The 14830-nt window shown below is 33.8% G+C and overlaps 2 protein-coding genes across 2 annotated transcripts in view; one reads left to right on the plus strand and one right to left on the minus strand.

Annotated features, from left to right (window-relative positions):
• The window catches only part of Mtpalpha (monolysocardiolipin acyltransferase Mtpalpha), a 69106-nt gene extending 57433 nt beyond the window's left edge, over positions 1-11673 (minus strand). Inside the window, exons 1-4 of the mRNA XM_076469694.1 lie at positions 11536-11673; positions 11222-11328; positions 9802-9840; positions 1326-1396 (exon numbers count right to left, since the gene is read on the minus strand). Of these exons, the coding sequence (XP_076325809.1) occupies positions 1326-1396; positions 9802-9840; positions 11222-11276 (165 nt within the window). The 5' untranslated portion in view covers positions 11277-11328; positions 11536-11673. The remainder of the gene's footprint in view (positions 1-1325; positions 1397-9801; positions 9841-11221; positions 11329-11535) is intronic.
• Positions 11545-14830, plus strand: part of Mtpbeta (mitochondrial trifunctional protein beta subunit) — a 44316-nt gene continuing 41030 nt past the window's right edge. The window contains exon 1 of the mRNA XM_076469699.1: positions 11545-11690. Within this exon, the coding sequence (XP_076325814.1) occupies positions 11636-11690 (55 nt within the window). The 5' untranslated portion in view covers positions 11545-11635. The remainder of the gene's footprint in view (positions 11691-14830) is intronic.

Below are 14830 nucleotides of genomic sequence, written 5' to 3' on the forward strand. Positions count from 1 at the left end.
CATAGTCCAGATGGGAACATGAAACCCACTATATGCTGAATAATGGCTATCACAGTCTCAACAGGTTAAAAAAAAAATTAAATTGTTGTTAACTTTATGTGAAATTTGCACACACTTCAATTGAAAGAGATTTCATGTTAATTTTTTAATTCATAAGAAACAGTTTAAAACACAAAGTAAAGTAGTTGAAGAAAAATACTTTAAGAAGTTTTAGCAAAATTACGCATTTGCAAGACTGCATGAAGGAAAAGAATGAGGATCTTTACACATAAATGTAGAGAGCAATGGTTGCTGCATGTTATGTTGTCATAAGTTCACGTTTTTTTCTCGTGAATTTGAGGTGGGAGTTTCACAAAGCAGGGAAGTGAAACTTCAAAAGGAAAATAAGTAATCTGTATACAGAGGTGAAGGATCACATCAGAATTTGTCTTAATACTTTTTTTTTTTTAATGTGTCTTTTGCAAGTGTCTAGTTAGTATAACCATTGTTTGGAAATACAAAAGGTTTTCTTGTTTGTATTCATGCAAAACCACAGAAGAGATAACTGCACTAGCTTTCCTTAATTTTGAACTAAAAAAACTAGAAGAAAGGCAGCTAGTTAACAATACCCACAATCAACTCTTTGCTACTCTAATAAAATTGTGGGATTTGACCATCGTTCCTATAACACACTTATGGCTCCAAAGTGAAAAATACAATTTTGCAGCAAAAAAGTGCAAACTATGAATTTTTCAATTTGTAGTCTGTTATGCTAGTCACTATGCCACATCTGTCCCTTTAAAATAACGAAGTGGCCACTCTTACACTGGCATTTTATGTTAAGTTTCTAACTGCATGTGTAGGGAGAGAACTGCAAAACATTGTTAAATGTGAACAGAAGCAATTACAGAAAATAATAAATACCCATTACAATATTACTTTGTATAATTGCTCTTGTTTACATTTAACAATGTTCTCTCCTTACAAACACTTTTGGAAACTAAACATAAAATGCAGTATAAGAATGGCCACTTCAGTATCTTAAAAAGTAGGTGTGGCATAGTGGCTAGTATACCATACTGTGAACTGAAGGGTTCATGGCTTATGCCTGTTGATGCAAGTAATTTTCTTATACTTCTGTACATTTAGTTACATTATTTTGAAGGAGTGTACTCAGACGGATGAAACTATATATTTTTTTATTATAAAATACAAAGTAGTAAATAAAGCTTCCATTCTAAAAATACAGTAGTACCTTGGTTCTCGAATGAGGTACCACTGTACTCTTCTTTTATTACAAAGTGAAATGATATCAACTAAAATGCAAACTTTCACAGTTAGCTTACCTTTGAGTCTGGGGAGTTTAGCCGTATCACTGCCACTCCGTTTTTTATGTTGTAATTTACGTGAGTCCATTCTATATTTTACATTAACAAATGTTAGTACAGTTACACAGATTTGAAATATGTCTATTAAAAAAAAACATTTAAACATAACAAAACCAAGATCAATATGTTTCTATTAAATAAAACCACACTTATAACATTTCACATTTTAAAATGTCATTAAACATGTGAAATGAATTAATAGAAAAAAATAATTTTAGTGATTCAAACTGATGTCTGTATGTAAATAAGCAATATATTATTGAGTTGAATTCTAAGTGTCACATATTCCAACAAAAATATTTGGGCAAGGTTGGTTTAATCATCATTAGCAGGTGCATTTCTTAGCTCTTGCTCCATGAAATAATTCAAAATACTAGTGGATAAGAAAAGTATGTACTGAGAAAAAGCTTGCACTATATAAAGAAAATAGAAATCATGAAAGTTATAATTTACCAACAATGAAAATTTATTTCTCCTCTCACCTAAATATTTATTCTTGTTTAGTGCTGCCCCTATATGCATATGCATTTATCTATCCTCTTTTGAAACTGACTGATTCCAATGCATTGTTCATGCAAACAGTCATGTATCAAATCTCTACAAATAGCTGTGTGACATACTTTCATGATGCATGTGACTCCCTCTACTACATTCTATTTAACTAATCATTTCATGTTTTGACAGGGGATGGAAACCCTAGTTTTTAGTGCGAAGGAAGTGTCAGAGGTAGGCACATATTGCAAAAGCAATTTCAGTGTAGAAAATTATAACATTCATTACAGTATTTTTTTTAAATCCAAAGAATACCTCCTAAGATCAGACAGTTAGATGTTGGGGAACCACACCACTTCTGAATCAGGTACACTCTTTGCCCATCACTAAAATATGTTGCATATATGGGCAGAAAACAGAGGAACACATCCATTTGGAAAGAACTATGGTCAAAACATGATCCAAACCATGCAATATTTAAGAAGCTCAGTCCCAGAAATTATAAAAGTGAGTAAAACGAAAAGGATGTGCCCCCCCCCCCAGTGTAGAATGGCTACAGCAAAACTTATCATACATGACAAGTCAACTACATCCAAAACCCATGCTTTTAAAAGTTAACATCTACACAGGGGTAGGAAGATGATCAAATCATCAATAAATTGTTTACAGTTCAAAACCTGGCTGCCAGGAACAGACATCCAAATGTGGGTAGGAAAGAGGATCATAATGTCTTCATCTAAAGTTTACAAAACTGGAGGGAATCTAACATTCCTTGACATATGAAAAGGGCATATGTGAATATGATAAGTGCATAAACCCATCTGGGAACTCAACATCCAGTTTTGAAAGATGTCTACATAACACAAACCACCCCACTCAAAAGCAAAAATTACTTGATCAACCCCAAGCACTTTACCATCCTTGGAATATGAATCATTGAGAGATACCAGAAGGGAAAGAACTGTAAAAATCTGCAATTACCTCCAATGTAACCCACAGTAACAATGGAGTAAAAATGAAGAAAAAATATAGACTCTGTAATAAATGCATGAGAACTTGTGCTGATTGATTCTACTCTAAATCCCAAAACATAGCCACTGAGAACAGACATCTACGTGGGTGTAAGATCAAGGATCTCAAGTGAAAAGGTGAATTGGTATTTTAATATCTCACTCCCATTAGTTATTGCGTTTCATACTGGAAAATATCATGCTATCTACACCAGCAGGACACCACCTCTATACTCTCAACTAAATGGTTTTATAATTATTTCTGGGTTTTATTTCATTAACACATTCAGGAGAATGCCTCCATGGTCCACCACCCTAGCAACTTGAAACTGAAATGTGGTATGGACTTTCAAACTCCACTAGAAGAAAAAAAAGTAGATATGGTGGAGGGTCCAGAGAAATGACAACACCAGAGACAGTACAACATGTGACCATGAAACTGTATTTTGTAAAAGCAGCAGGCCATACCAATTTATTTAATATCAGGAATGGCAAGAATGGGCAGCAATCCACTTCTGTTTTGCTCAGATAGTCAATGAGTGGATATGGCCTGGGATGGGAAATAGATAATGAAGAAATTCTATCATGAGAGTAAACCTACACAGTCTCTGCAGTGTGCATTGCACAGCCATCAAATTATAATATGCATGTTACTTTTGGAGCAGGATCCAAGCAATGTGTAATAATGATATGAAAAGAGAAATAAGACACCTGAAAATAAAATAAAAGGTAACTTACCTAGTCAAAGTTTCACTGAAGTCTGAAGAATATCTACAGGTGGAAGACAATAGCCTGAAGAAAAAGAAACTACTATTCTATGCAAATAATGACAGATGAACATGTAGTCCACATGCCAGGCTGAATGATCTTTTCTAGTAGATGACAGAGATGAGACACAAGAGAATAGGTAAAATGTTGATAAAAAGAGACACCTGGAACAAAGTGTGGGAAGAAGACAATAAAGAGGAATAATCAAATCAAATCAAAAGCCAAACCCAACTAGTGAGGGGAGGAGGAGAAAGATCACTAACAGAGGAAGGTTGTCAAGGAATAGAGAGGTGGAAACAGGTACCAAAGAAAAAAACTGTGTGAGTATTATAACACCGAATAGCACATACAGAACACAGAGGTAAGTCTCCAAATCATGCCTAGGATAAAGGTGGGAAACTTGTGAAAAGGATAAGCTATCCTCTCTAGCCCAACAAAGTTTTGGGAAGGAAAGAATGACATAGATAATGGAGATGATACATAGGATGATAAAAAGTGCAGGAAACATCGATAGCAAACAAATCAATCCTTCAAAGTCCATAGGATAAGGGGAGAAGGAAATAAGTTTCAAGGGAAAGATTAAATAAACCACACATGAAAGTGATTTGAATGAAGGCAAAGCGAGGCAGTAAAAGACCATATTACATCCCAGTACAGAAAAGTAGTCTGCCCTTGTGGATGACAAATCTAAAAAGAATATATCAACAGGGAAAGGAGTAGAAGAGGTAAATACCCTATGGTTTCTGGAAAAATTAAAGGTATGGGACAAAGCCATATAATAACCTGAGACAGAAGGCTCCTAACTGAAAAGTCAAGTCAGAAATTCTGCAATTTGAGAAATCATGGGTCAATCAGAAGAAAACCCTTGACCTGCATACTAACTGCTGAAAATGTTCCATTTATGTTGATAAACTTCCATGAAAGAAGGGCAAATGGAATGAGTCAGAAATGAAGCTACTTGCTGGGACAAGCACAATCTTCTCACCAAGAACTGGATAAAATTGAAGCACAAAGAAGAAAGAAATGAAGGGCTAGATGAAGCACCAGTGGCCAAGGTTGACAAAGAAGAGAGAAAGACAGAAGAAGAGATAATGGAGCTGGAGAAACCATGAAAATCACAGCTGAGTCAGCCAGTAAGGAGCAATTAGAAGGACTCAAGACAGGGTGGTAAACGTGATTGAAATTATTCATTGAAAAAGTCAAACTAGAGAATAAACATATATGTAGTTGTTAGTCCAATCCTGGATGAAAGACAGAACAAGAGAATAAGGAACCAATGAAAAACAATGGGATTGAGAAACCACTGTGTTGGATAGATTATGTCTGCACAGGAAAACTGATTCATAAAATGACTGAAAGCATGTGGAACCAGACACACAATGACATGAATATATTGTGTGTTGGAACAAAAAAGGATTCCACATATGTATACAGAAAGATTGAGAACAGATGCCATCCTGATGACCAAGATAAGTAATAACCACACAACTGTTAACATCACTCATTACCAGGTTTTTTGCCAGATGGAGAAAATGAACCAAAGCCCAAGATACAGTGTAAAGCTCCAGGATGTTGATATGGTTAGACATTTCAAATATAAACCAAATCCCCAATGCATAGCTATTGAAAAATCTGATGATCAAGAGACCACTTCATGGGATAAATTTTGTAAAGTCTGGAAAGTAGAACTATCAAGCACAAGGTTGAAAGCATCCAAAATATGAGACACAAGGAGACATATTCTAAGCATGTGTGCTCCCCAGAAAAGGAAATCCAAGATAGACCTCAAAAGGAACAAGAACAGATGCTTCCTTGATGACTGAAACAAGCCACTACTATTAAATTGTTGGAAGGGATCATGGCAAGTTGATTATTTACAAGAAGAGGGAGGTGATCCAAATCATGTTGTACTTCCAGAAGCTCCAGGTGTCTGGAAGCTTCCTGTTCATTGACCCACACCCCCTCAACCATGGAGAAAAACATTTGTGCAGAGATGCAACTCCAGATAAGGCAAAGGAAGTGGTATAACTGATGATGTGTTAGTCTTGTTCAACCACCAATGGAAATTGTCAATGAGGGAAAGAAATATGGTATTGGGAGAATTCAAGGAATCCCTAAACTGATATCCAACCCCTAGGTGGACAAATCGATAATAATATCTTGACTGAAAAGAAATTGGAATATTGAGATAAGCAAGTCATTTGCCTTGGTCATCCACAGTCCTGGAGGATAAAGCCCACCTTAGTGTAAAAAAAGGATTGCATGGTAAAATGGGAAAAAAAAAATCCAAAACTGGTCAAGGTGAAACAAATTGGTCACAGGATAACAGACTACTTATAGTATGATCCAGAGGTAACATAAGAGATATGCATCTTAGAGACAACAGGGAGGAGAAAATAAATGGATGACAACAAACAAAACCTGGAAAACCCAAAGATCAACAGTAAATTCCTGCTGTAGTGTAACAGAATTGGCAAAATGTGCCCCTAATGGAACAGAAGCCACAGTGCCATCACTGATGAAATCTACATTGAGAAACATAACAAATGGTGAATAGAGGTAGGAACACGTAAAGGACAGGACATTGAACAGTAACAGGGGAATGTAAGGGCTTAAACTGAAGATAAGAGCTGAATTTTGCCTCACAGATTCCACACACGATTCCAAATTCTCAGGAACATCCCCAAAAATGGATCAATAGAGAAAAGGAACCATCCACAAATCCTGAAGATAAGCAGATAGTAAAAAACACACAAAAAAACTGGGACAAGATAGCATTTCTCTCCACAATATTCTAACAGTAAAGAAATCATATGAGTAGAGAGGGACCTAAAAGAAGATAATTTCACCAAGAGGTAACAAGGGACAACATATTTCCTAAATTTATTTCAGGAGATTGGTAGAAAGCCTCAAAAAAAAGAGGTGTATGAATAAAAAAAGTACCATTGGGAAGTCATAAGAGAAAAACTGATCATGGGATATACAGATATGATTGTCATGGAATTGAAAATAAATGTGCATTTGTGTGTATATATACATACACATATCTACACACACACACACACAAATCAACAATATTCCTATGTTTCACTAGTATGCAAATCAAAGTAAAAAGATGGAACAAGAATTTTTTTAATAGGTAATGTTTTCTGCTGGATAGGCTGTGTGACAGTAAGCAAAATAATATGTATAGTTCAATCCATTTTTCTAATAGTAGTAGTTTCAAATGATCTTCTTATATAGCATTTTAAATTTTAAAATTTTCTAAATTATGTTACAGCTCAACAAATTATTTAAAAAATCAAATAAGTATAAACAATCATAACTTGTGTAAAATAAATAATTAAAATGCAACATTTCATATCTACACTGTTAAAAATTTACTAAAGACACCAAAGACTTCTATACATTATCTTCAGGATTCCATATTTGTACTTCCTATAGGTCATCAGGCATTACTTTTCAGTTACTTAAGAAATCATTTGTAAATGTTCACAATACATTTTAGAACATATTAAATAACTAATGTGATGGCTCTTCATTTTCATTTAATACTTTTTCTTATTTAAGTTTAATTATTTCCAATTATTCTTTGATATTTTTAGCTGTAAAATTATGATGCAGAATTAAGACTATAGTTTTGTCCCACAGAACTGTGGGTTGTTTTATTTTTATTCTGTTATGGTATATTAAAAATTCTTTATACAATTTCTTAATAGTCTTGTCAGGGTTTTAAATGTCAGGTTGATTTGGTTGCTTAGTATTTACTGGCACATAGCAACTGAGCTATCTGCATCAAACAACCAGTAAAAAGTAAATTCATCAAAATATGTAAAAAGCAATCAATCATACTAAAACAAAAAATAGTCCAATATTCAAATTAAAATTGAAAGGAGTTAAAAAGACCAATTGCCCTTAAAAATTTAAAAACACAACTGAGGTGGACAGTGTCACCAATGCCAATGATACAATCCAACATCAGGAATGAACCCATAGTAAAAACATTTAAAATGGTGCCGTTACTCTCGATTGCAACAAAAATATGGTAATAAAATGGGGGCTATTACGACCTCAATGTCACACAGACCGCACATTGATGCATCAGTACCAGATAAAATAAATTGGTGAGTTAAAAACTGAGACCAATGCATAGCCTAGCCAGAACAACTTCTTCCTTCCAATCCTTACAGAAGCAAGACAGCCAAAGACCAATAGAAGGTTTGATATGGAAAACCTTATCATGTTGCTCACTACAAGTCAACTACCAACTGGCACAGAGACAAGCATTGAATACAGGACCTAAGTCCATGTGTGGGACAGGTATGGCAGTGATAGTACCAAAGCAGACAGACTTAGATGTGATATCAACAAGCTTGTTCCTGCAAATACTGAAATGGCTTGGTATCCATGTCTGCCATGTGGCAGACAGTATTCCACCAAGTATGATACTGTGGGAAACATGTTGAGGTTTTAGGGATACATTGAGCAGCTACCTGAAAAACAGCCAGTCAGTCACTGCTGTCACACAGGTGTCTATTGATGACTTACAGAATCAAATTCTGACAAAGCAGCAAAAGTGGGACACTTAGTCTGGTCCAACTTCCATCGAGGCATGCAGGTAGGGTGGCATCAACTATGGCTAGTCTCTCTCAAAATGATAGGAAAATGATCATTGCCCCATGGGTTAGTGTCAACCCTCCACGAAATGCAAGAGAAAAGTAAAGGGGAGCAGACAGAAAAATCAATAGCAGTAAAAGACTGACTAGGTGCATGAAAATAAGTATAAGAACCAAAACTGAAGAGAGGGAGGTTATGATCCAAGAGCAATATGCTCTATGGAACAACCCCTCACATCAATATTAGTACCACCCCAGAGAAGATTATGTCCATTAAAATCCTCCAGGATTAAAAAGGGAGATAGTATCTATAATAAAGATGCTACATTTCAGTGCCCACTGATCCCACCCACCATAGAGCCCTACGATAGGATGTACTGCAATGCCAAACACATGCACTGCTACAACACAAGGGTTTCTTGAGCACTATACCCAAACACAACCATCTGGCTCAATGTCCACAACACCCATTGAAAACATTCAACACTGGTACTTGGTTGACCCTAGCCCAAGTGGAACAGCCAATTGACTGTGGGGGAAAGGCACCCATCTACAGGAATTCAAAGACAAAGTGGTGTGTTGGAGTTGTACCCCTTGACCACCAGAATCCTCTTCTCCCCTTAACGAGTCACCATATTCAACAAACACTTGAGTGGATGTTTAGATCCCTGAGGAGGTAAACTGAAAGTACAGAACCATGTACAGAAATCCACCTCAAGGTGTTAAATTTCAGTGGTATGGGATTCTACTACATTAGGTGTCTGTGTCTTGCTAGTGATAAATTTGAATAATAAATGGACAGCACACAGTCAATTTGTGGTAAAATAATATATTCAAAACAAGGCAAATATATATAGAAAATTTGTTTAAATTATAGGATATCACAGTTTTATTTTCAACTCTAAAAAACCTTCTTGTTTTTGTCCACCCAAGTTGATTCAATTATTTTAGAATCTAACTGACAAGATTAATCATTTTTCTTTACTCTTATCACAATAGTATCAGTGAATAACCAACTTACATTATCCTGTGAAATGCCACAGTTGTATCCAGAGCTTTAAATTATTTCGTTTCTTCAAAAGTCCACATATTCTGGTTCAGTTACTTTAGAACCCAGTTAACAAGTTATTATCCTATCTCTGTTAAGGTTAACCACTCACATGGTGGCTAACATTACACTTTCTTTCATTAACTAATTTTGTTTTGTTTTTTACATAAATTATCTAGCTTGCATTCACTTCGTTGCCTACGCATATAAATTGTCCATCTAAGATTTTGAACTTACTATAAACCACAAGATAATATGATATAACAATACTCATATGAGAAAAACATTGAGGTTTTGAGAAAGATATCAAAAACAACTGAACTACATTCACTGTGACATACAACTGCTCATAACTATCACTTTTAACATATTTATTTTAACATTCTTGTTACAAAAACCAAATAATAATTTAATATTAAGACAAAATAAATAATAACACTCACACTAAACAGTCATGCATATTCAACAATTCTGTATTCATATTATTGTTATTTACTTACTTGGGGCAGCTTGTGTAAACTGAAGTCTACAATGATTTGCTGAAAAAAAAAAGTATTAACATTTCCTTGTATGAATACATCTGCAAGTAAAATAAAATAAAACAAACTACAAAGAATGACACCTAAATCTAGGATAAATCAAATATATTTTCAAAGATTTCCTAAGCAAAACAAAATGTGCTTAGAAAATGCAAAAGAACAGTTTTAAAAGCTTAATACAGAAATAATCTGTAGCCATTTCAGAAGTACTTCCTTGGGCTTAGTGCCAGAATGATTTACTTAGCAAGATTCAAGGTTTAAACAAAACATTATTAGGGACACGCTCAAAACAACAGATGGGCTGGTTGAACCTGTGGGATAAATTTCCAAGTAAGAATGAATTATATGCTAAATACAGGCTTCACTCAAGTAGGCTAAACAGTATAATGCATTGGCAATTTCTCAGATACAATCTCCAAAGTTGTACTGTCCACATAATTTCACTACAACATTCATTCTTTATGATAAAATTATCCCCTTTGTCATTAAAGAAATTATATTTGAATTTATTGGTAAAGAGGACATATCTCTAACTTTGCTCATTCCATGGTTTGAGATGCGACTTCTTTTGAGTGCTTTCTTGGAGCTCTACTCAAGAATATAATTTATCAGTATCTTAAAACTATTTTTAATACATTACTATCTTAGAATTTGGTTACAGCATAAATGCATTTACTCACTTCACAATCATATATTTTAGTTTTTTTCACAGGAGAAGCGAGATAGAACTTTCATGTTGCATGATATTCTGCTAAGTTAATGTTCAATTCAAATTAAGCTAGCTGATGTTCTCATTAATGCACAGGAAAGACACATAGGTTGGTTATATCCAAATGCCACTCCCCACAGATCCAAATGGCACATGCTAGGTTTTGGTATAATTAGTCTGGCATTTCATCAATCACAAGAAAACAAACACAGGCTTTTGTGAAACAATGACTTTAAATTAATAAATCAGCATTACTAATCCTTCACAGTTACATCACTGAAAGTGAGTGTCCGATATAAAATTGTTTATCTGCATTATCAGCATCAGATATCACTAGTATAGTCATTCTTATTATTAATGTATTATTTTAACTTCATATTGGAAAGTATAGAGATACTGATTACTATCACTAAAATTAAAAGTATTATTACTATTCGTTACTACCATTACAAGTACTGCTATTACCAACAGTACTAATTTATTAATATAATAATACTTAATGGTTTTTTTTAATTTTTACAGTTAATGTTTCTACTGGTGATAATAATAATAAATATTTCTTGTTATTATTTAGATAACTGAAGCGAGTTTCTATCATTATAACATTAAAATTAATTCCTGAATAAAAACACTTATTATTTTCGTGACCATATTCAATAACAATAATGTTACCCATAGAAAAACGAGTAAAATTCTTCCACATCCCAAAACAGCGTTGAATCCCCATGTTTCAACTTCCCTTCGGTTACGCTCACATAGACTTCGACCAAGAGTTCAAGCTATAAGTGACACAAGAAATTGATGGAAAATGAGAAACACACATCGAAACTAAACACGATTTTAAACAAACCTTTTATAAAATTGTTAACCTTTATCATAAGATAACTTTTTAATATGTTTCACTTTTAAAAAAATACATGGATGAAAAAATACATATGATTTAAAGAAATAATTCACAGCTTTGATTGACATTATGACAAGATTACCGAAAATCGCCTTTTTTCAGGTAATCCTCAAGTGGAAAATAAATAATGTGCCGAAGTGAGAACTTCAGATTTAGTAGATGTTATCTTACTATCGTCTAAGATGGCGATGTTGCTGTGGAGGGCTGTTCCAGTAGTTTGCCAACAAGCTCGGTTTAGTATGTAAAACTTTTGCACTATTATTTAACATTTAATGAAAGCTGTATATTACTGTATGTCTTTTTTTTTTTTCTCAAACAAATATTTAGAAAATTATAAAGTTTTTATATGTAGAAGCAAGACGTTAAACATTCGTATGACAATGAATCACCATGACGTCGTTGGTCACACTTAGTCTTAATATATTTACTCTTAGCTTTACTTCGTCACTCTTTTAGTAGTTTGATTTTAACATTGTAGTTTGTATTAAAACTTGTAACTCTTCTTCAAGTTTAAGTTTACATTGTAAATCCTTGTACTGAGTTGTATTGTAAGTTTAAGTATAACTGAAAAAAAATCTGAATTTAGTTATTCGTCTTATTGTTATGAAAGTAGTTCACTGTTCTTTCTTCATTTCGCGACCTATCCTTAGTTATAACAAATTTTAAATGTGATAATCACTTGCAGTTAAACTACTTTTGTATTTTAAATTTACTTGGTTTCACTTTTATATTAATAATACTGTATTTTTACTAATTCAGTAATTGTATGTTAACCCTTTCTCACTGCATCAAAGGTGGCTGAATAATATGACATGGTAATTTAAATTTCTAGTGTTAACAGCTTCTAGTTGTGTATCGTATATTACTACACTCAACAAACTTTTTCATATTTAGATCCTCAAGTTTATGTACAATTGTGAATATTTAATTTTTCTCAGTTTTAGTAATAACACAATTTAAGGAAAACAAGGGACCTGCTGGGCTGTTTAGGTTGTCACATCCACTGAACTGTAAAAATGACTGGAGATCACCTCTTTATCAGTTAAATATTTATTAAGCTTCCTCTTTAACTTTCTTAAATTCATTGAATCCATCACATCTCAAAGCAACCCTTCCAAAAGGGAACCATCCTGTTGTTAATAATCTTAGTTAAAGATAGCTCCTTCCCTGCTAAAATTTATAGTTTTCTCCTTGTCTTATAATTCTCATAAATCTGATAAAAGATGCTGTATCAACTCTATTATTCCCATATTTTTAATTATCTTGCAGATCCATTCTAACTTTTCTTTTTCCATGAGAGAATAAATTCAGAGCTATTAACCTGTTTTCCAATGAAAACCCTTTTATTCCATATATCCTATATAGGGAGTTTGTTTGACAAATATTTTATATGGCATTTGTTCAACATTTCATTCAGAAAATTCAGATTTACCAAATCCATGCCTTTACCTTTATTAACATATCCTTGAAATATATCAAAAGATTATCAAAGGAAGATCTCTATCATCCTATAGTGAAATGATGTTTATTTTCCAACAGTATTTGAAATTTGTTAAATAATTTGCAAAGGTAGGCTTCACTTTAAATGTTGTGTACAGTTTTGGTGAATGGGATTGTCTGAGAAAATACATTGACTTGTGAGAAAAGATTCAGAGGAGGAGTACTAGGATGAATCTGGAGAAAGATTTTCTTAAAGGGATGGGTTCAGATCTCTCAATTTACTTTCTGTTATGGAAAGTAAGGTAATGTGATCTTGGTAAAGATTATCTTATGGGTTGACAGGATTAAAGATAATAGGACAGAGGTTTATGATTTCAAGAATATAGAAAAAATTTCAGTGAAGACAGTCCTATTTTTCTAATAGGGTTATGAAATGAGTTGCTGTTGGCAACAAGAGCTTCAAAGGGGAAATAATAATTTTCTCAAACAAAACTAGAGGGCTAAATTTTTTGTTTTTATCACATGTGAGTATACAAAGAAGCCTTGATGAATCAAAGGGCCCCTTATTATTTTTTGTTATTAAAATAACTAAGTTAAGTGTAATTAATATGAAAACATTTACAAAGCATACTATAAAGCTGTGATGCTTCTTTCCACCATTTGTCTTCAGTGTTTTTTCTTCTTTAACCTCAATCTGGCTTTTTTTCTTGGCCCTTAAGTCTTTGTAATCTTGTTGGCTCAGAGTGAGGCTGCTTTTTCTCATTGATTTGTCTTTCACAGCTGTGTTAATCCACTTCAATTTCTTGACTAAATTAACTGTCTGCCTATATTTTTTTTATTCATCCCTCATCACTGTACTGCTTCTTGCCATCTCCTTTCTCATTGGACTAGCCATTATGCATCCCCCCAGGCCATATAGAGCACATCTATTACTGTTTTGGAGCTATTTATGGCTAACGGAGTTATTTAGATCCTTACATACAGCATGTATCATCATTTCTTGTTCTTTTTCTTTCTCTTTCCAATAATCAGCATCTTTTGTATCTCAAGGCCATGGTATCAAATCCTTTGAACATGAGGGCCATCAAGAAAGCTGTTTGTTTCTCTCTAGGGTTTTATTACCACTTTTTGTTGTCCCTAAAAACAAAAAAAAACAGAAGGGCATTCTGTCGTTGATCTTTTCTTTCTTAACCCTATAAATTCAAAATAGTTTTTTTTGCTTTCTGTTGGTTCTTTTCCCCTGGGCTATGGTTGATTTTTTCCATATTCTGATTATCATCATCATCATGCTTCCTTCATTATGTCACTGGGATCATTTGAACTAGTTTTGAGCTCTACCCTTTGGCATCTCTTTGACTCCTTTAGTCTTCATGAGAGTATTTGATTGGCACTTCTGTAATCTTGGACATTGTTTCCATTGTTACATGGATTACTGATTCTCCTTGCCTCTCCTTTAAAGAGGTAGCTTGTCTAGGATGGCTGATCAAGTATTTCAAGTCATTTGTCTTTGTTTTTTTTTTTCAATTCTTAGTTCGATTAGACTCGGTTTTCCCCATTTGTCTAAGGGATGTGAAATATCTAATCAGCTCAACTCTTGCAATTTTTCTACTTCCTGTATGAGAGGTTTACTGCCACATGGAGACTTTCATGTCTGAATCATCTTGTCCCTGTGGGTCAAGCTTACATAAGGCTTTCTCAGTAACCTTTGAGCAACCAACAGAGAATCTCTTTGTGATGCTGCTGCCTTTTCTTCATAAGGAGAGTAGAGGTAGAGACCTAACCTCATCTGTTGTCTTTGTAATATCTTAACATTTGAATAACAATCCATAAACTTATTATTGAATCTAGTGTGTCTTTAAATATGACAGAATTTAAAACTACAGTTTAACTTAGCATTAAAAATTCCCTTTTCAGTCTGATCATTGCTATATCTATCT

The sequence above is a fragment of the Tachypleus tridentatus genome, chromosome 12 (assembly GCF_004210375.1).
Source record: "Tachypleus tridentatus isolate NWPU-2018 chromosome 12, ASM421037v1, whole genome shotgun sequence".
NCBI classification, from domain to species: Eukaryota; Metazoa; Arthropoda; class Merostomata; order Xiphosura; family Limulidae; genus Tachypleus; species Tachypleus tridentatus.